The 21,130-nt window shown below is 36.2% G+C and overlaps 1 protein-coding gene across 3 annotated transcripts in view; it reads left to right on the forward strand.

The window, feature by feature from the left end:
- THADA (THADA armadillo repeat containing) overlaps positions 1-21,130 on the forward strand; it is a 162,807-nt gene that overhangs the window by 2,947 nt on the left and 138,730 nt on the right. For all 3 annotated transcript variants that reach the window (XM_080408573.1, XM_080408574.1, XM_080408575.1), the window contains exons 4-21: positions 326-456; positions 1,159-1,307; positions 1,462-1,494; positions 2,315-2,367; positions 3,337-3,523; positions 4,188-4,282; positions 4,585-4,805; positions 5,771-6,462; positions 6,835-6,986; positions 7,122-7,277; positions 8,408-8,530; positions 9,468-9,591; positions 11,024-11,172; positions 12,035-12,245; positions 13,614-13,749; positions 14,131-14,267; positions 14,672-14,830; positions 16,012-16,169. In XM_080408573.1, the coding sequence (XP_080264699.1) occupies positions 326-456; positions 1,159-1,307; positions 1,462-1,494; positions 2,315-2,367; positions 3,337-3,523; positions 4,188-4,282; positions 4,585-4,805; positions 5,771-6,462; positions 6,835-6,986; positions 7,122-7,277; positions 8,408-8,530; positions 9,468-9,591; positions 11,024-11,172; positions 12,035-12,245; positions 13,614-13,749; positions 14,131-14,267; positions 14,672-14,830; positions 16,012-16,169 (3,066 nt within the window). The remainder of the gene's footprint in view (positions 1-325; positions 457-1,158; positions 1,308-1,461; positions 1,495-2,314; positions 2,368-3,336; positions 3,524-4,187; positions 4,283-4,584; positions 4,806-5,770; positions 6,463-6,834; positions 6,987-7,121; positions 7,278-8,407; positions 8,531-9,467; positions 9,592-11,023; positions 11,173-12,034; positions 12,246-13,613; positions 13,750-14,130; positions 14,268-14,671; positions 14,831-16,011; positions 16,170-21,130) is intronic.

Raw genomic sequence — 21,130 nt, forward strand, 5'->3', positions numbered from 1 at the left:
ATTTTTAACATTCCTGGGAACCGGTGAAAAGCAGTTGTTACTGCTGTATGTGCATGAGGTAGAAATGTAGTTCTAGTATGTAAATTATCAAGGGCTGCAGTTACTGAGAATGGTGGAAGGCAAGTGATACCAAGTTTCCTATTTTGTATGTATGTATCTTTGGTATTAGAGGTGTTCTTGGAACCTTGTTCAACACCTGAAGCTCAAGAGGGTATGGTAAAGAGGGGGCAGTTTTGCACCATATACTTGGATAACAGGAAATTCTGCCTCTGTTAATGATCAGGGTATATCCTGGGGTTTTGTTGATCATATGTTCTGTTTATAGATTATGCCATTGATGAAGAAGATGGATCCAAACTCTGCATGTGATCCCATGGTTAAAACTTGTTTGGATATTTTGGGAGAGACGTATTTTTCACTGAGTGTAAAGAATCCCTTGAAAAAAGTGTTAGCAAGGTAAAAAATTGAATAGTAAACCTTTATTTTTGTAAAAATGCTCTCCTTACCTAGAAGTCAGTAATTTATCATGCACTACAAATTGCTGTAGTTTAATTACTGAAAATCTGTGGTACTAATATGTGAATATGTACTGTTTTCCTTTCTTATATCATTGGATAAATAACTGCAAAGTGAAGTACTACTTTCATTACTGGAAAGACAACATAGTGTGTAATTAGCACTTTGAATTTTAAAATACCATATTAGAGTAGATATTTTAAAAGAAATATCTCAACTTTGACAGTGTCAAGAGAAGGCTGTTCAGAGGAATCATAACTAAACTGTGGTTTCATGTGCCTGTTTTTATGGCAATTTTTTGTTGTAAAATTACTGTATTTCTTCAGTATATTTATTACAGATTTACCGTTTTTAAGAGCCAGTGCTTAGCTCGTTTCATTTCTATGTCTGAAAACATTTTTTGCCGCTGAGAGGTGCAGGGTTTCTGTCCTGAATTTGGTTGCATGCCGGAGTTTTATACCCCTTTGACACGTTTTGTAGCTGCAAAATTGGAACATGTGTGTTTATTTTAAAACAGAATTATGTTTTCATGCAGGAGGAAACATCTATCTATTATTGGAATTTCAGGTGACATTGACTTTGGTCAAGTGGATATTTAACTCAGCATGAGCTAACTGATTATGCTGTTTCTTACTGTTGCAGTTTGCTAAACGGTCTTCCTGAACAGTTTATGACATTAGCTGTACAAAGCTTTGTATGCTGCCTTAGGGAAGAACTGAAAACCACAGACATATATCTGTACAGAAAAGTACTGGACAACCTTGCTTCCTGTATGGAGGACTTCAGCTTAGGTATGATATTGAATATATTGTTTTCTGTTTTATCTTGCTCAGCGTTGGTTTGCATCTTGGTACTGCACCTAGTAGTAATGCTTACACTTTATCTATGTAAAATGGAATATATTGGCTAGTATTCAGTAGTTAAAATGTATTTTCTTTCTTTTAGGTAGAGCAAGTATTAAGAACCTGTTTGAAGAAGGTAAAGCTATATTTGTACTAAAATAAGTTTCACTGTAGGTTATTGGGGGGAGGGTTGTGTGTGAAGAAGTAGCATGAGGTAGGCATAAAGATCTATCAGTTCTGATTTCCTCCTGTTGGTTTTTGATAGCTAACCTCACATGGTGGTGCTTTGTCAAAGGCTTTCCCTTGATTTGTACCAACAGTTTGCAGGGGTCAGTCTTGCTTTATTGAGCAGTCCTAGATATAAATCTGAAAAGTACCAGTGAGTGATTCATAAAGGGCTGGGGGAGTTGATGCCACTTTAAGTGAAGTATTCTCTGTCTTGCGCCTCATGATGGAGTTGAATGTGGTAACAGTGAGCTGTTAACAGCCAGTCTTGACTATAGCAAGCCCAGGCCTGCTGTGCCAAAAATTTTGTTTGCCAATAATTTGGCAGTAGTCTGATCTGCTGGTAATATGGCATAAGTTGATATCCTGTGCCCTCAGCATGCAGATAATGTTCACAGCTTCCTGTGGACCTGTTATTGCTGCTTTGCCTTTAGCTCTTGATAATTTCAGTTTTTCATTGAAGAAAATGGATTAGGATTAGGCCAACTGGGTTGGAAACTCTTGTTTTGTACCAGGTTGTTGCAAGCCAGCTGGAGACTTTGCTTTAGCGTTACTTCTTTGGGTTTGCACTGAAATGTCAGCTTAATTTGTTTATGAGGTAGAAGAAACACCACTACATTGATAGCTGTTCATTGTGTCTGGGTGTGAGGTGTATGTGTGATTGCTTTGCAGAAACTTTTCCTGTTTTATTTCTCTTTTAAATAAATTCTTACCATAATTGTTTTCACTAGTTCTTCAGTTTCTGGTGAAGTCACTGCTTGACATACAGGAAGAAAACAGGCAAGTGAACTCAATATAAGCTCTTTTTTTATCTGTTTTTATTTCACTTTTGCAAGATAGTCTGGTATGGTTTGGAATATTTGGTAGCCATACATTGATGAAAGAGGGGAATGTCATTTTACATTAATACCAGCTTTTTAAAAAAGCGGCTGATGAGTTTTGTGTGGGTTTTTTTTTTTGTGTGGCAATACAATTATATAAAATAAGAGAGAAAAGGAAGAAAATTAAAAGTCGTGACATTTAAGGCACTGATGCTGTGTTAGGGCTACTACTTTTAAGGAGACATTTGAATTGTGGTTTTGGTATCTGAATCGAGACTGAACCCTGTAAGTAATAGGTACACTTATTAAAATTCAGGTAGAGTAATACTCTACCACTTTGTGTGAGTGTTTAATTCAGTATTGATATTCCTTTTAGTCTGTCACAGCAATCGTCATTTAATATCTTGATATTTTCAAGCGTTGCATAAAGTGAAGCCTTTTCACTGTGGTCTTTCATTGTATACCCAGAGGAGAAGGGTGCTTAATGGAGTGTTTTGTACATTAAAAGTTTGCATGTTGTCTGTCTTCATGTTAGAAGAAAGTTAAATCATAGAAACATACTTTGCATGTGCAGGAACTCCTTGAAAAATGACAAAGGAGCAGCACTGTGTTCAATTGGTCTTTTTGGAAAGCTGCTGGAGAAGTTCAGCTCTGCTCAGACAGGATCAAATGAGTGAAAGTTTATCACAGGAACCTGCAGAAACTGTAGTAGAATTGTCATTATGTTTGTTAACTTCATTTTAAAACACTGCCCTTGAATCTACTTCTTGTTTTCCTGTAGTTGTGTATCTGGTTAACTCAGTAAACCAGTTTTTACCATTAATTCTATCTGAAGTTGGCAGAGTGTAGTTTTCTGGGGATGGGAAGAATAGTTTTCATTTCCTTTTTGTGTGCGTGACCTTTTTTTTTTTTTTTTTTCCTTCCACAGAAAGAATCATGGAAATCGTATTGTTCAGACTCAGTTGATGCATGATTTACTGGTAGCCATTAAAGTTTCAATGATGCTTGTACAGAAATTACAAGAAAATATCCAGGGCAGTCTTTGGAAACACCATGAGTCTTTTGTTTGGCAAAGCATGTGTAGCTTACTGAAAAGCTCCACAGACTTCCTAATGGATGGTAAGTTTAGTAACATTCAAACATAAATATTTTTATTAAACCAATCTTGTTGGTTTTGTAGTAAACAAAGCCTGTACTTATAAAAACTTGATTTAGCTTGAATGAAAATTGAACTGCTAAGATTAATGGGACTGGGAGCAGTAGTAGGTCTTTCAGCGAGCTGTAATCTATAGATAGTAATTTTGGAGTGTACAGTTTAACTTGTCCTACTACAAAAAAATCAAGGTAATATTACTAATAATCTAGAACTAACAGAAATACTTTTGAGACTGACTGAATGTCTGTGCCTACCAAAAATTTTGTATCTCTATGAATTATGCTGTCAGAACCATTTATTGGTGCACTATAACTAATAGTTTACTAGTGTTTACAGATTTTTTTGTACAGTAGAATTTTATATAAACGTCAGTAAGTTCTGCCACAGTCCTCCTTGTCTTACTGGACAGTTTATATTTTCTGTGTGTTTAAAGGTATTAATAGATTCCTATTACACTAGAGTACAAATTCATTAATACTTGCTATTCAGATGGACACTACAGATTTGTGATTATACAAGTCCAGACGGTCTAGAAGAATTCAATACCGTCTTTATAATTTTGATACACAGCTGTAGCACTCGATGTTTGCTGCACTCTAATGTAAAATATCTTTTTTTGCCGTGTAGCAACTCTCCTGCAAACTGTTCAGACTACCTCAGGACTGGCTGTTATTCTCTTTACTAAAGCTATGTATGAACCAGTTGAAGGATTGCCTTCCTTGGTAAGTGTATTTCTTCGCTGAAGACTGAAATTTCATAGTGTCATTAATCAGTGCTACCAGTGTTGTTCAGGGGCTTTGCTGATGTGGATAGCAGGGCTTGCCAACCTTTGTATCAGTCTTTTGCTGGAGTGTAAATCCTTTATTCTGTCCTTGCCATGTGACGTAATAAGGTTAGGGTTTTGAATTTGAGAAAAAAAGTGTACAAGAAGTCTCATCATATCTTCTAAGATTCTCAGTTATGCACAAAATTGCTTTTCTCCTGTGCTAAGATACTTCTAATGGGTGTTATTTTGCTGTTGCAGGTCAGTGATTTGCTGCTTGGGTCAGTGAAACACACGGACGTGCCAGCGTGGTTTGTGAGTAACTGTGGGACTCTGTGTATGGAAGAACTCCCCGACTCAGTCCTTCTCTTTCTTTGCCATGGTGCACTGGCTATGCTGGAGTGGAAGAACGGCAGCATGGGTGAAAATGGAGAGAAACTGTTACTAGATATTGCATCAGTCTTGTTGTCTTTGAGTTCAGAGTAAGCCTGTGTTTCAATTTATATTGTTTCATGTTTGGGCGTGGGGGCTGATTTTTTCACTTGTATTTTTGCATGGCTCATATGGTCCTGGTGGAACATCTCTGAAGTTTTCTGTGTAATGATACCAGTTTCTGCCACAGATTGTGTCATCTTTTTAATATATTCAGAATAACTCTGTAAGTTTGAAAATACGTCTTGATGTTGCATAGATAGTTGTAAGTTACAATTTTCTCTTGTAAGCTAAAATGAAATCTTGTTTTTCCAACATAAGTGGGATTAGTTTACCAACTACCTGATGGTAAGGTGTGGCAGAATCAGTTGTTATATAGACAGATAAAGCTTAGTTTCAGGATATCACTTCCTATACTTTTAAAAGTACAGAAGAAAACAAGGTGTGCCAATGAGTGGAATGCTTGAAGTAAGATGAGTTTAAAATTTATTTTTCTTTTGCAAGCATTGACTGCTTGCGTCTAATGGACCACCAGTGCTATTGGATAGGAGATAAAAATGTGTATTCAGTTCAACCTTTGTTCCTGCCTTGGAGGTCAGTTTTGTGATTTTGTTTTTGCAATTAAGGTACTCAGTTTTTGTGTTTTTATATGCCAATGAAAAGGTTTTCCTTATATTTTCAAGAAGCATGCAATAACATAATGCAGCTCAAATATTAGCATGTGGATATTAATTTTAAATTTTGTTTTTAAAATAGTAAGTGGAGTGGATTGTCAGGTTTCTTTTATCCATATTTAGGGGTTTTAGTGGTGACCACTTAACAGCTTGTCAGGTAACAAAGCATACACTTCGCAACATCCAATTCATCACCTCCTTTTTGTGTTAGTTCCTTTTACCTGTTTTAGTGCAAGTTAAAGTAATGTGATGAGTAATTATTTTGAAATTAAAAGAAATATTTTTGAAAACATTGGCAAATACAAATAACAAACTTTTTTGTTTGGTTTTTTATTTTAAAGGTTAAAAGAATCCAGTATGGCAGCATCTTTGTCTAGAATCCTTGCTATTTGGACTAATTCAGCACTGGCCACCCTCATTTCAGGTTCCCCAAATCTAAAAATCAAACTTAATGGGAACTCTGACTTAATTGGGAAGCTGCTGGAATACATTTATACACACTGGGAACACCCTCTGGATGCTGTTAGACACCAAACCAAACTGATATTCAAGAATCTTCTTCAGATACACCGAACCACCATTACTGGATCCAATGAAAAATCAGACCCATTCTTTGCAAGGCTGGTAAAGCGTTTGCTAAGCTTGGAATGGCACGTAAAAGGGAAATATGGTTGTCTTGGCTGTCTAGTAGAGTGTGTGGGCACTGAAAATATACTACAATTGGACAGAACAATTCCAGTACAAATCTTGGATGTGATGAGTGATCAGTCTCTTGCACCCTATGCTAGTGATCTGTTGGAAACCATGTTTACAAATCACAAAGCCTATTTTACTTTGAGTTTTCAAGGAAGCACCTGGATTGACCAGTGGCATGACATCTGGGTTTCTCCTCTTCTAGTAATACTGTGTGAAGGGAACCATGACCAAACTACTTATATTATAGATTACTATTTACCAAAACTGCTCAAATGTAACCCTGACAGTCTGGGCTACATGATTAGAATTCTTCAGGCTTCTGCAGATGCTAATCTAGGTAAGAAAATAAATCTTATATACGTAATTATGATTTTTTAAAAATAATATATCTCAGAAATGTGAATTCTGGATTGTTACTGTTATTGAAAGTAACTCTTTTGTAGTTTTTGATATAACTTAGTCTAATTCTGAAATAAGGCCTTGTCAGACCTCACAGGGTTTCTGTATGACCAGACAAAGCATTTTGGGAACCAAGTGATTTAGAGTTCGTTTAATCTATGACAGACACTGTCTTTTGGTGTTTATAGGGTAAAAAAAATAAAAGGGATAAGGGACATGTGTTGGAAGTATTGGGGGTTTCTAACAAGCATTGCAATTAGTACATTGTGTTAATCAACCTGTAATTATTACTGGCTTTCATTTTTGTCAGGCTCTTGCAGTGCTAGAGGAGCTCTTGGAGCATTAATGGCATGCCTAAGAACAGCCAGGGCTCATGGACACCTGGAACTTTCAAATATCATGAGCAATGGTATTATATCCACTGAACGTATAAAACAGGGTCTAGTTCATCAGCACAATCAGGTAAAAGGACAACTTTTTTTGTGTCTTTAAATTAGAAGAATTGCTTAGATCCTAAATACTGTCACATTGTTTTAAAACAAAAATATCGTCATAGGTGCTTGTAACTCTTGTGGTTAACATCTAAATATCTTTCAGGTTTGCATTGATGCTTTAGGTTTACTTTGTGAAACCCATCGTAGCACGGAAATTGTGTCTATAGAAGAAATGCAACTAATTCAGTTTTTCATGATGTACAACTTGAACAGCCAGTCTCCTTCAGTAAGGCAACAGATATGCTCTTTACTGAGGAAGGTAATTTCAAGCTATAAATAATGTGTTATGTGCCTATTATGTTAGTTCTATAGAATTTAATAACACAGTAGATTTTTTTTAAAGTTGCTCATCTGAAAGAGTAGAAGCTCTAAGACCAGGACTATGTCATATGTATTATTAACTGAATGGTGATAAGTCATTGCAGGCAAGGATGGCTTAAACAAAAATTTAAGTGATAGGCACAGTAACTTGATCATGAATGGTAGTGAGCGTTACTTATCCTGTCAGCGTTTGCATACTTTACCAAGAGCAAAGCAGTGTGCCATAGAGTAAGCAATGAACATTGTGGTGCCATTGTTGTAGGCTGAGTGTAGTTATGTCGACTTGCCAGACCTCAGGCAAATTCAGTCACTTGATCAGCCTCAGCAACCTGACTTGGAAGGCAAGGTAGAGGAAGATTAAGGGAACAGCAAGACATGTGGCTCTGCTGTTACAGTCTGCAGGGACTGAGTGTGGAAGTTGCTGAAGTCACATGTAGGTCACGGTAAAAGGATATGGATGAAATGAGGAAACCATGTATGTATAAAGAATGTTTTTGGAAGATGTTAATGGCAAAAGAAAGCAGTGTGAAAGAGAAAATAGTTCATTTGACATGGGAGAAAAATGAGAGAATAGACTTGGTGGAAATAAGAGAAGTCCATCTCTTTCCATTCTTGCCTGGTGCAGACTGAGGAATATGAGATGGGAAAATTGTGTTAGAGGGAGTAATAAAAAAGGAAAATAATACTAGTAGGTCATAAAAGGGGTGGGGGAAGCACTCCTGAGGTGAGTCAAACTCCCTTGTAAGAGATACTGAAGCTTCTTTTACAGAGGAATGTATATTCCACACAAAATGGGGAGGTGGGAGAAGAATGAGCACGAATTTGAGAAAGATGGAAGGTGTTGGGACCTACAGAGGAAGGAGGAAAAAAGCTGGTCACAAGAGAAATGGGGAGCAAACAAAACTTGGCTTTGGAGTGGAGAGAGAAGGATCTGTTCTGTGTTAGACTATGCAAACTTCTTAAAAATTACAAGCAATATGATCTGGAAAATAAGCTGAAAATCCCCCTTTCCCTTATTTAACTGTCAGTGATGCTTGCCTTACCTATGTTTTGCTTTTGTTTTAAAAGTTATTTTGTAGGATACAGGAAAGTTCCCAGGTGCTTTATAAATTGGAGCAAAATAAAACCAAGGAAGAATTACTTGAAAACTCAACTAAAAGGCATCCTTTGGGGATTTTGCAGCAGTACAAAGTAAGTCAGACTGCTAGAGATACAGATGTAAGAGGTGGATAACATTTCTGAAAGATCATTGTTCTTGAACACTTCTGGGTGAGTTAGGCTGTGTCTGTTAGGAAATAGTGCAGTGCAGGAGGAAGAAACCTGTAAAGTGAAAAAGTGCTGAGGACCTTGTTCACTCTGTATGCACTTACACAAGTTAATTTTGACTGGTAAATGTACTGTTAGATCATGAACTGCGTGCCCATTAATATTTAGAGGATATCTTTAGGGTTAGTTTTTTCTGAAAGCAATAAAGGTTATTTTCTGAGGGATTGCTTCGTGATGGGGACTGAAAGAGCAGTAAGTGGGGATGACTGGAGATGTACCCCCAATCCAAACAAAAATTTTCAGGTAAATGTGCTGTCAGCTTCTGGCAGTTTACTAGCAAATTTTAAATGATGTGCATTACTTGGGCTTGAAACAGATATCTGTTGAGCTTCAGCCTTTGTCTAGCTCTCCAGAATGATCAGTGAGAGAATGAATGACAGCTTCAGCATGAAGACTTCAGTATGAAGGCTTTTTTATCTTTGTCCTTTTTCCTATTTGAAGCCTCATGTAATCAGTTTCTTTGTGTTAAACTGTTTCTTGTCTTGAGTTCTGCTTTTCTTGTTCAACTAATTTTCAAGGTTTTGATACAAGGGCCATCTTTTTGTGGGAGTGGAGAAGGGAAAGTTGTTTGTTTTTTTTTTTTTTTAAGAAAAAAAAGATTGTCCAACCTTCACAGTACTCCAAGAAACAAGAAATTTGTCAGTACTATAAATGTAGGCCTTCCATTCTTCTAGAATTAACTGTAAGATCATAATTTTTGGGGTAACATGTAAAGCAGGATGTCCTGAATTCAATTACTTAGACTTTTGTTTGTAGGGCAGCAAGTGAACTGTCTTAAACTTTTTTTCTTGTGATTTTTCAGGAATTCATGTCATCTGTGTGTGACAGACTTTTTGAGGCACTGTTTCCTGGTTCATCACACCCAACCAGATTTTCTTCACTAACTATTTTAGCATTAGTAGCAGAAATATTTTCTGTTCCAGAAGGTGAGAAGCCTATAAGGCTGTTGGAATGGGAGGTATTGAAGAAGTTTCTTTTATGCCAGCTAGTCAAGCCAAAGTAAAATGGTTTTTGTGGTCTTTAATTTCTGTGGCATTTCCTTTATCGCTTTCATTTTACCTAAAGAAGGATAGTAGGCTTTATTGGAAAATGGAATATTGAAGTAAACGCAAATATTTGTGACCTGTTGAATATCTTCCATAAATTGGGATTTTCTTGCATAGTCTTTTTTTTAGCAAGGTGTTTTGATTAATTTTTGTTATTGTAAAAAAACCCTTTTGGACAGGATTCAATATGTTTTTGATAACTTTAACCCCTTTTCCTGTTCTGACATCTTGGTAACATGTAATTTAAAACATTGAGACCATAAAAACTCTTGACTGTAAAGGCTTGCATATCCTTGTAATATTATTATACTAAATAAGGAACAACTTAGACAGTTTATGATGATGTGCTGTGGTTATTTTAAATTTTCTTCACAATGTTATGGCAACCCCAATTCCCGAAGTATTAGTTAGAGCCCTGGAGTATTGATGGTCTTGCAAAATCTTGTCTCTGTATCACATGGCTGACATAAGTGTTTTCAGTCTTAAATTGTAACTATTTTTTTTTTTTTAGACAAATTATACAGTTAAGATAAAAGTTGATTTTTTAAGAGGGAAGAAAAAAATGTCGTCTTGGTAGACATTTTCTCAAAAATCTTGATAAATCATGAACACATTAATGTTGTTATGAGTTTGTAGTATGTTACTGCCTTTTTTTTAAAAAAAATAGAAAGTTGTATCGAGAGTTGTTTGTAATAGCAGCTTTAGGATTTCAGAAGCCTGACATAACTTCTGTAAAGGAGATTTAGCTGATGTTGTGTTCTGTGCTGGAATGTGGTGTGCTTGTTTACATGTTAAAATTTCTGGCTTCATTACAGCACAAGTCAGTTGCATGAAGTCATGACTCATTTAAATCAAAATTAAAAGCAAAAAATTGTCATGGCTTCTATTTTAGAGGATTATTCCTGTGAAAGAATGAACCCCAAAAACCAAATCCCAAAACACTGAATTTTTAAACCTTTTTTGAGGGGAAATATTTTCTAAAATTACATACTTCCAGGAAAATAATTAAAGCTAAAGTAAAGGTTATTTTCAATGCTAAATTTAATGTGAATAACTGGGATTCTGGTTTTGGCGACAAGTTACTTTCTGTGTTACCGAGAGTAACTTTTTTTTATATGGTAACTGTGGTTTTTTTCAACAGTAAACATGGCATTTTAAGACCTATAAGAGAAGTAAACTGTATTATCATAATGCTTTAGCTAAAATTTTATTTTAATGCTTTTTTAGTATAGCTAAGGAAAATGTGAATACAGTGCACACTGTGGAGAGAGTTACAGAAAAAAATGTGTAAGACATTGATTTCTTTGAACAGGCCAGGTACGAATTTTTCACTTGGATCAGGAGATTGATTCTACTCGTGTCCAAACTTTGATCCAGTGTTTTGCCAGTACTTTTGAGGAAGTAAAAGCTCTGGCATTCAAGCTTTTGATGAAACTACGTGATGTTGCATTTAAATTACAGGTATGTAATTAAAAATGGTTTAAAGAGAGTAATTTCATGAAAGATGAATGTTCCATATTTGGGTTAGGTATTAAGTGTAATTCCTGAAAATTAGAAGTCAGTCCAAGTTGCCTGCAGTAGGGTTAATCAGTAGCATCTTCTATATATTTTTACACAGCTTCTGCCCTTACCTAAGGAGGCTTGTTTCACTAATGGATGAATGAGTTTGGGAAGTTCATTGGGTATAGCTATGAACTATCAGATAATTAATTACTGCAAGCTCCTTGCTTAGCTGTGACTTCCATTTGTAAATGATTGAGGCATTTTGACTTGGTTACTTTTGTATTTTAAGCAGTTCAGCTCTGTGTTTCTTTTCTTTTCTGATTGGACTTAGATTTCATTATCGAATTGTCTTTTTTGATGTCTGCCAGTTTTTGCCCTTTGACTTGATACTGATTTTTCTGTTTATGACTTCATAAAAAACTAATTATAAATTAATAACTACTGGTGGACAAATACTGCTTCCTGATAAACCGTGCTTCTCTGTGATATCCGTTAGCAGATAAAACACAGGTTTTTTTTGGGGGGGAAAAAAAAAACCCAAAAAACCAAACCAAAGCAAACCACCAAAACCCATCCTCCTGTGAAGTGTGGTGTGTTTGAATGCTGCTTTATTAATGACTATCCCCATCCTCAGTATGTAATTGTATCTTTGCTAGATACACCCATATGCATGTTTTGAGTGTAAGGTGATCAGCGTACAGAGTGTTTCTTAAATAGGTAGCAGCAAACTTACTGAAAAGCAGCAGATTCCAGGGTGCTAAGTAGTGTAATTAAATCAATATGGAAGCTCAGTAAAATGAGCAATACTGGATTTTTTCAGGATTCTGAAAATCTAGGTCTCCTGTTCCAAGCAGCAGTGGATCTTAGCACAAGTACGAAGCCATATGACTGTGTCACTTCTTCATATCTGTTGAACTTCTTAGTACATCATAAAGGACTACAGCATATTTGTTTAGAACAATGGGTTGAGCATAATGCCCAGATGGATGAAAACACATCAGTGAGTACAGTGGAGGTGAACACTTTAGCAGGTAAGCTTTTGGGGAAATGAACCCCCATGTTTTTTATATTTGTTTGAAACTTTACTGCTTTTCCTTAAGGCTTGTGGTAGGAGGTATAATGAGTAAGACATGCTTATTTCTGATAGGATTTTAAGTATAGTTTGTTTTTCTGTTAAGAAGCCAGGTGCCTTCTGTTGATGTTGAGGCTATCTTAATGTTCTTAGAACATGGGTTTTGTTATTATTTTGATCAGAGGAAAAGTAACATTGAGGCCCTGGTAGCTAGCCTGATAAAACTGTGCACATAAGGTGCAGGAAGGGTACCTCTGCTTCCTCTTAAGAGCTTGCTCACCCAGAGTGAAGGCAGCCATAGTTGGTATGTGTCGTGTTCCAGTACTTGATGTTTGCAGTGCTGCCCCTTGGAGCTCTGTTCACTTGGAACCATTTTTCTGAGTGGTTTGCAGTCCTACACAAATGTTTCTGCGGTAATTAGGCTTTGTTCACATGTGGAATATTTTTCTTTGGTTTAGTGCCTCTGGATGAAAGGTGAGAGGCTTTAGAGATGGCAGATTTGGCAAATTTGTTAAACAGACTTCCTCCACCTTTTGTAACTTGCAATAAAACTAAAATATTTAAATTCATTATTTGTAATAAAGCATTGGATGTAATTTTTAGTAGACTCACTATTGTATACTTTTTTGTGCCATTATTGTCTTCTCTACAGGTGCCTATTAATACTCTTCATATGCAGTGAAATCATGATTTTGAGGCATAGTAGTGGTTGCCCTAAATGAAGCAAATGCATGGGTAACCTCATGTCTCATTGTCACAGATCATTTCCTGTTGTTGGTTATCTGTAGTTCATTATCTGAGTCTGCGATTCATTCTGATTCTGACCTTGAGATGCCACGTGGTATAAATATAAAAAAAATAGGCACATGTATCTTTGAAAAATAGCAGGTTCTTTAGTGGCTAATGTAAGATTCAAATACTTAACAGTAAACTTCCTATCTTTAATATTGTGCTGAACTGTTGGTTCTGTTAACCTGGCTCTAAGGGTGAAGTTTGACTTTCAGTATATGGCAGGTGACTACTTTTGACTTGATGAGCTGTGGAATTGTCCCTGAGTATAGGATCTGGGCTGTGCTTTTCACATCTACTGTTTCGATTTGGACAGACTAAATTGGCTATACCAAGTATTGCTGGAGTTTACGTAACACAAAATCAATAACTTTTATTTAAATGACAGAAGTGTAAAGAGTGCAACAAAATTACTGTGTATTTTCTATTGAGTTGTTGTGTAAACAGCCTTTATTCCTGTTTCTTTAACACAGACTTGTTTCCTAGAAGATACAGTATACGTATATGTAATGTAAATCTGTATTTTTAAAAATTTTAGTGATCAAGCTTTTGTTGGCAAATGTTGAAGAAGAAATATTCCGAGCTAGGAAGTCTCTGCTTCAAGCAGCAGCATCATTCCCAATGTATGGCAGAGTGCACTGTATAACTGGAGCTTTGCAGCAATTGCCTTTTAAGTAAGTAAAACATACTGCTGAATAGTAAGTTGTAACTCTGTATTTAAGCACAGTGGAAAAGCTACTCAGGAGAGCACAAAAATACACTGTAGTATTTGTAATGAAATCCAGTATCTGTGTGTCTCAGAACTCTTACTGGCTGTTGCACTGTTTAGCCAGCTGTTGGATACTTCCTTTGTGTGTATTAAACTCTATATATATATATGAGTATAAAAAGTCTTAGGACTTCTAAAACTGTACCCTTTTTATAGTTTTCATAAATAGTGTTGAGGAATTGTTTGTAATGTCTGTTCTTTCTTTTAAATGTAAAGTTATTTTTAATTCATGTTGTATTGCTTTTTGTTTGTGATTTTGTTGTTTGGTTTTGTGTTTTTTTTAAAGTAACTTGGCGTTGGTAGCTGAATGGAAGGAAATGGTGGCCAGGCTCATTCTGATGTCATACAGACTTTCTGCTGTAGTATCACCAGTGGTGCAGAGCTCATCACCAGAGGGTCTTATTCCAATGGATAGTGATTCAGGTAAACCAACAAAACCCCAAAAGAATTCTGTTAAAATCTGAACCTTCTGAAGTTCTGTTTGTCTTACAGCAATTCAGAACTAGAGCTAGCACCCCTCCCTTTCAATTTCTCATTCTGTGTCATAATCTTAAGCCACTCTTAACTTCTGATAGAGGTTGTCTTGATTTCTGCACTAAAAATAAAATAAAATTGCAGATTATGTTGCATCGCTTTCAAAACAGATGACTACTAAGTCCAGTTTTCTTTCTTCCTTAATCCTTGTAATCACCATAGTTTCATATTTATTTTTTTTAGTGCTAATAGCTTTCTTTTGTACTTAGATACCCAAAAGGAATTACATTTGTATAAAGAGCTGGAAGTGAAAAACAAAATTATCTTAAATATTCCTCTTGTTTAATGTGTAGAAAGTGCAGGTCGTCTGCAGATGATTCTGCATGAGATACAACCACAGGACACGAATGATTATTTTATGCAAGCAAAAATTTTGAAAGACCACTGCAAAGTACAGTCTGAAAAGCTGGCTGACTGCAGGCCAATGGAAAATATTTCCACAGAAATAAGAGGTAAATCCAATGCTGTATTAGTAATTAAATCAAGATATTCTTTATACAGCAGGCATTTTAAGTGGGTGATCAAAATTGGAACTTAGTTGCACTGTATAATGTTTCATTTCTTCAATAAATCTGTCAGAAGCTCATTCATGGGCATGGTTTTAAAGACTATTCACCGTGTTTCTGGAAGATTGTGGTTAATCTCTCTTAGAGCACAAGTGAAAATGAGTTGGTTTGATACTGGCCTAGTCTCTGTTGCCTTAACTGCCCTGGCCAGGTAATCTTTAACACCTTTTCTGTCGCGCAGTGCTTTTGATTTCTTGTTGAAAGGTGTTGGTGTGATTTCCCTCTCCAGTGTACACAAGGCTAGTGGGGGGAATACGTTAATGCAGTAAAACTTGTTGCATGAAATTACATAAGCAGAAGCTTCTGTTTGAAAGATTCCAGTAGTAAAATGTTAGTATTTGTCTACTTCAATGAATAACAGCTATGAAATCGAGCCTTACAGTGATAAAGAAATTGTAAACGTCAGTGTATTTAGTGTATGTCAGAAGAAATTAATAGAATATCTGTAAATCTTTAAATTTAATAGTTTTTTCCAAGCTTTTCAAGTCTTAAATATTTGAACTTTTTTTCCTTACCTGTTTTTTTTCCTATGTTTAAAATCGTTCTGGTTGGGCCGGAGGGTTTGTTTCATGAGGGCGGGTCTGCCGCTCTGTTCTGGTGGCCCCGTGGCCGCCAGGTGGGGCTGTTGCGTTAGACACGGGAGGCCGTTGCCAGGCCTCTTCCTGTGCGGGCTCCTGGCTTAAAACTCCGGTCACCTCCAGTGAGGATGGGTTGGTGATTGACGTGGAGTTTGTTGGAGCCTGGCTCTAAAGTTTGCATAGTTTTGTGTTTGTGTAGTTCAGCGTGCAGGTGAATAGCAACTGTGACCAGAAGACCTCTTCTACTCTTTAAAAATAGCAGTTTCCTTGTGAAGTGGTATATTGGTGCCTTTCCCAAGTGGAATGTTCAGGAGTGGAAGCAATTAGGGTCAGCAAAACCAAGTTATCTTTTGGGTTAGCTAGTCTAGACATTTTTTTCGTAGTTAATTGTGTTTTGTAAGAAGATCAAGCTAAATGAAGTTTAAATTACAAGTCTACATCTGAGAACCTTGAGTTATACTATTACATTTGTTGATTTTTATTTTTAAGGTGAAGAAAGGCAAACGTGTGACGTCACAGCTCAAATGGTTCTTGTATGTTGCTGGAGAAGCATGAAGGAAGTATCTCTGCTCTTAGGGACACTGTGTAAACTTCTGCCTTCACAGGCTACTTCTGAACCTTCAGATGGGTTGATTACTGTAGAACAGGTAGGGATGTAATTATTATAAAACCTTTACTTTGTTTTGGGGTGGTGGGCAGGCGAAAGGCAATTTTCAGAAAACTTTTTTCTTAAATGTACTTTCTGTATAGGAAAAGTTTGGTGTGGTTTTATTTATTGCCATGTTCTTACAGTTTTCTTTTTTTTTTTTTTTTAATACTTGGTTAACAGTCTACTTTTTGATAAGGTGGTATTTGGAAGGCATAACTGTAGTAGTAACAGAAATTATTACATAGCTAACAAACTCAAGGAATCTTAATTCTAATTGTATTTGGTTATTTATAAGATATATGCTGTGTTTAGGGGTACCAATGCCTGCCTGCCTTCCTCCCTTGCCCTCTGTGTCTCTCGGTATATATTAGGCATTAAAAGAGTTGCTAAAAGTCCTCTGTACTGACTTCCTCTTCTAAGTGTGGTTTGTTTCATTTTGAACTCGAAATGTTGGAATTTGGCTTGAAACTCTTCATTAACTGAACTTCATGATCAATAATTCTGAAAGTTGAACAAACATGCTGACTAGTTGTACTCTTGTCGTCCGCAGGAGGCTGAATTATGAATAATTTGTATGTAATGTGACTTGCTTTTTCCTCCAATTTTTTTGATTTAAGAGATCAGAAATGTTAATAAGCCATCTGGGTCTCCTGTAGGATGTTGAATGCAGTGTTTACAAGAAATTAGGTTACCGCAGGCATTTATTTGGGAAATATTTTGTGTTTATTAAATTTCTGTTCTTAATTGATGACCTTTTCATTTCCATATGGCTTCAACACAACCAATCTCTACGTGGAATGTTGAAGTATGCAAGACATACTACTTTTTAATCTTTTTCCAACAGAAAATACTGATTTAGTTTTTCCTAAGGTGTTAGAACTTTCCATCTTAAAATAAATCATAGTATAATGTACTGCAGATCTTATTTCTTATGTTATCTAATGTTGTGGTACCATGGAAATACTGTTAATATCTTTATTATTGCATTGTCTCTAGCCTTCACATTTTCATCTGGTTAACAGCTGTGCTTGTATTGTTGCAGAGGTCTGGAGGGTAGATGAGAGAACAGATATGTGTTTCCACCATTATGTTCCTTAATCTGCTCCGAGTGAAAAATGAATTGGTATTTTAGAATGAGTGAGCTCGAGCTGTAGCATCTCTGTCTTTATTTAGAAAGCAGACATTAGTAGCTGCCCTTTCAGAAACACTATGTTGTTAAGCAACATACCTTCTTTTCCTATAGATGTCTCATTAAGTTCTTCATACTTCTGATGTCTTCCTGTAAAACAGAATGTCTGCATTCTAATTTGAAGGATGCTAATTGATAAGAAATCAGTTTGAAATCCTAATTTTCCTCAGGATTGCGGGGGAGTACACAAGGAAATCCAATTTGACTGAATGTGTAACAAATATTATAGGAAAAAGCGTGGGCATTTTCTCTGCATTTTTTGTAACTGACTTAATCTGTTGTTAAAAAAAAAACAAAACAGAGAAAGAGGCGGCGGGGGATTTGATCATAAATGAACTAAAGCATCAATACCAGAACTGCTGTGGCTTCAGACTTTTATTAAACATTTTTCAGTGTTGTTGAATAAGAGAATTGGATTTTGTTATCTTATGCGTGTAGAGCTTTCCCTTAAAGTTGTCCGTTCTTTTCTTTTATTCTGTAAGTATTAAAAAAGATTTAAGAATACAGAGGGAGAAAACTTGAGAGAAATCTTGATCATACTGCCTCAAGTCAGGGCTATGTAATAGTTGAGAAAAATCTGGTAGCACCATTTGGCCATTCTGTCATCCTGTTGCAAAGCCTTCCTTGTTTGGTACCTGATTGGTGTCTAGGTCAGTAACTGTTAAATTGTATCTTACTGGATCAGTGTTAATATTGCAATTCATTCACACAAAAGAACGATACTGAGTGTTGAATTTGTGCGTAGTCTTTTGATTTTTTTTTTGCCCTCCTTTTTAGTTGAGCATCCAAACGAAAAGACACTGTCTTTCTGTCCACAGTAAGAAACGACACAACAGAACTGTGCTTCCTGGTAGGCAGTGTGGTGGTAGGCAGCTTCTTGTGGCACTAATTCTCATTTCTTTTTGTAGCTCTAAATGCTGTCTGTTGTGATATGTACCTATATAGGAGAAGTTTACAGAGAGGCATGTCTTGTTTGATTTTTGTTTTGGTTTGGAGCTTTTTTTGTTACTAGGAAGTTGGGACAATATCAGATTTGCACTTTCCTTGTTTTTTGAGTAAGAGATTGGGTCTCCATGGCATTCGAATGCCATTGTACACATCTTCATCTCCTTGCTTTAGAGATGCATGTATTGAGGAGCCTTAGAATACTGTATTTGAATTGTCAGTCTTCAAAGCCTAAGCCGTTTGCAATGACTGCTTTGCCTTTAAAAATACACATAGAATATATATTTGAATATTCTTCCAGATATACTAGGCACTTCCTATCTTTCGTTCTCCATCTGACCCTTAAAGTCCAGAGGTGGCAGGCCAAGAGCTTTGCCTGTTAAGACAATCAATACAATCAGTGTCATGTCCTAGTAACCACCATGTAATCAACAACATGATACCTAATGAAGATTGTTTCAATTTTGTCATATGACCTGCAAATCGTAAGACAGTACTCCAAGCCTGGAGTAACTTGTAACTCTTCCTCAAACTCCTTTTTGTCTCACCTGTGAAGTCTGAAGACAATTTTGGGAGATTAGCTTGCCAGAACTGTGTACTAAAGTGAAAAGAAACAGGCAGTAGAAGACTTGGTACTGTCCTGATGCCAGGGGTTCTGCTTGTGTTAACCGGACACTTGGAGAGAGCTGATCTGAGCCCTTGTGGTGGAGCTTTGAAGTACGCAGAAGACTTTAAAGTCCTGACAGCCCTCAGTACTTGTTGCTTATCTGTGCCATCAGTGCAAAAGTGTGGCTCCCCTTGCTGCTTTGGACTTTGTTCTATTCAAGGAAGAATTTAAAACAAAGAAAACCCCCAAACCCACCAAAAAAACACCTTTCCCTGGTTCTTAATGTAATCAGTCTATCTCCTCTGGAGTTCAGTAACGTTGGCAATAGTTCACTGGCTACTAGTTGTTTCTAACAGGTGCTTTTGCAGTCCTTTGTGGGTTTAAAGCCATCTTCTCCTTATGGTTTGGAACAATACTCTCTAGAATGTGGGACCTTACTTTGGTGGCATCTTATTGCCAGGAAAATGAGATACGGAGGCATAAATGTACCGACACTTTCTCAGAGCACTTTCAGAACCTTTTGTACAGATTTTTGTGTATTGAATACTGAGATTCTTGACCTTGGCAGCAAGCATGGCCCTATAAATTGTTGGGTGTTGCGTTACTAAGACTAACCTGTTGTACTCTAGGTTTTTGACCAAGATTATCAAATGTATTCAAGATATTTGCTCCCTACTCCGTATTTGAATATTTTAGCTTGAACAACGGTGTTCTTTCCTGTGCAAGCAAAGTTAGTTGGATCGCCTTTTTTTACAGTTGCTGTGGATCTTTGTGATGTTGTAGAAAATGTGAATTCCTTGACTTATTCTCCATCCTGATATTTGAAGTGCTGTTTTTTATGACACAGGGAAGCTGGATGGACATGGGTGGCGTGATGCTGTTAGATAAGAATCTATGCTTATGCACTTGCCTCAGGATCAGACCTATGTCATTTACGAGAACTGAGTTATGGCAGTGCTTTTTCTTCAAACTGTAGCTTATGGATATATCACAGTTCAGTTTGAAGTAAGGTTCTAGTCAACGTGACTGTTGCAAAAAACTCAGAAATATAAATAGTAAAATTGAAAGTTAAGTGACCCCCCAAAAAAAATCTCCATATGAATGATTCTAAAAACAGAAGGGTGGTGGTGGAACAAGATAGTAATTTGATTTGCATGTGTATGGTTTTCTTGGTTTGGTTTTGTTTACACACCTGGAGAGCTGGTCTGTCTGTGGGTCAGTTCGAGCTGAAAAAAGGACACTTACTCCTGCTTTTGGGCTAAAAAACCTGAAACAGTGTAGGTATCTTAAAAACCCACGCAGAGAAATAACTGTTTTAGCTCAAATATCTCCAGTTACTGTTTGTTTCACATTAGTTGGGTTTTAGCTGCAGGAAGTAAGTGGTAGACTGGCTCCTTTTCTTTTCAATTATTGCAATCTCATTGCTTGGGTAATATGAATTACTTAATGGTAGGGTTGAAAACCATATAGTTAGATGCAACATTAACTTCTCTGACATCTTAATTACTTGTCAGACTATTACTATTATTTATTTTATAAATAATAGAATAAGCAGAATTCTATAAGCAACTTGACATGATTTTATCCTTGGTTTTATATGAAAGCTTTGAAGAACATTTTGCTGAAGAACTGTTAGGAAATAGTCCTGAAGAACATTTTGCATGAACTAACTATGTGCTATGTGTTTTAAGCAAACTATATTGGAAGTTTGGTGTAGACCTTGAAAGTTGATGTGAATTAGAGAAAAAAAAAATGTATCTTTCTGTAGAATGATACTGTGTGGAATTCTAAACTTCCAAACAGCTTTAAAAACTTAGTATCCTGGTTGAAGTCTAGAAAGTAACTATTAGTGAAAGTTTTTTATATATATATTTAATATATATTAAAAAACTCATAGCATTTAACTTTGAGACAAATGTAGCTTTCAGCACTACATAAATACAACTTTTTAAAAAAATTATTCATATTTATATTTGTTTCTAGTAATCAAAGGCAGTTATTAAAATAGCTAAAGTAGGTTTGTTTTTCTATGGGACTATTTTTGAAGTTTGATTTTTATTTTTTTTAATCTTTCTCAAATAATTCTGTAGGTGTTTGTTTCTGCTGATATGATTTAGTAGATACTTTCCTTGGGTTTTTAGGTAAGAGTGAAGGCAAACAGGAAGGATTAAGTTTGTTTCCTCTGAAAATCAGAGTTGTCCCTTTCTTCTCTTAAGAT

This window comes from Falco punctatus (assembly GCF_963210335.1).
Source record: "Falco punctatus genome assembly, chromosome: 12".
Taxonomy (NCBI): domain Eukaryota; kingdom Metazoa; phylum Chordata; class Aves; order Falconiformes; family Falconidae; genus Falco; species Falco punctatus.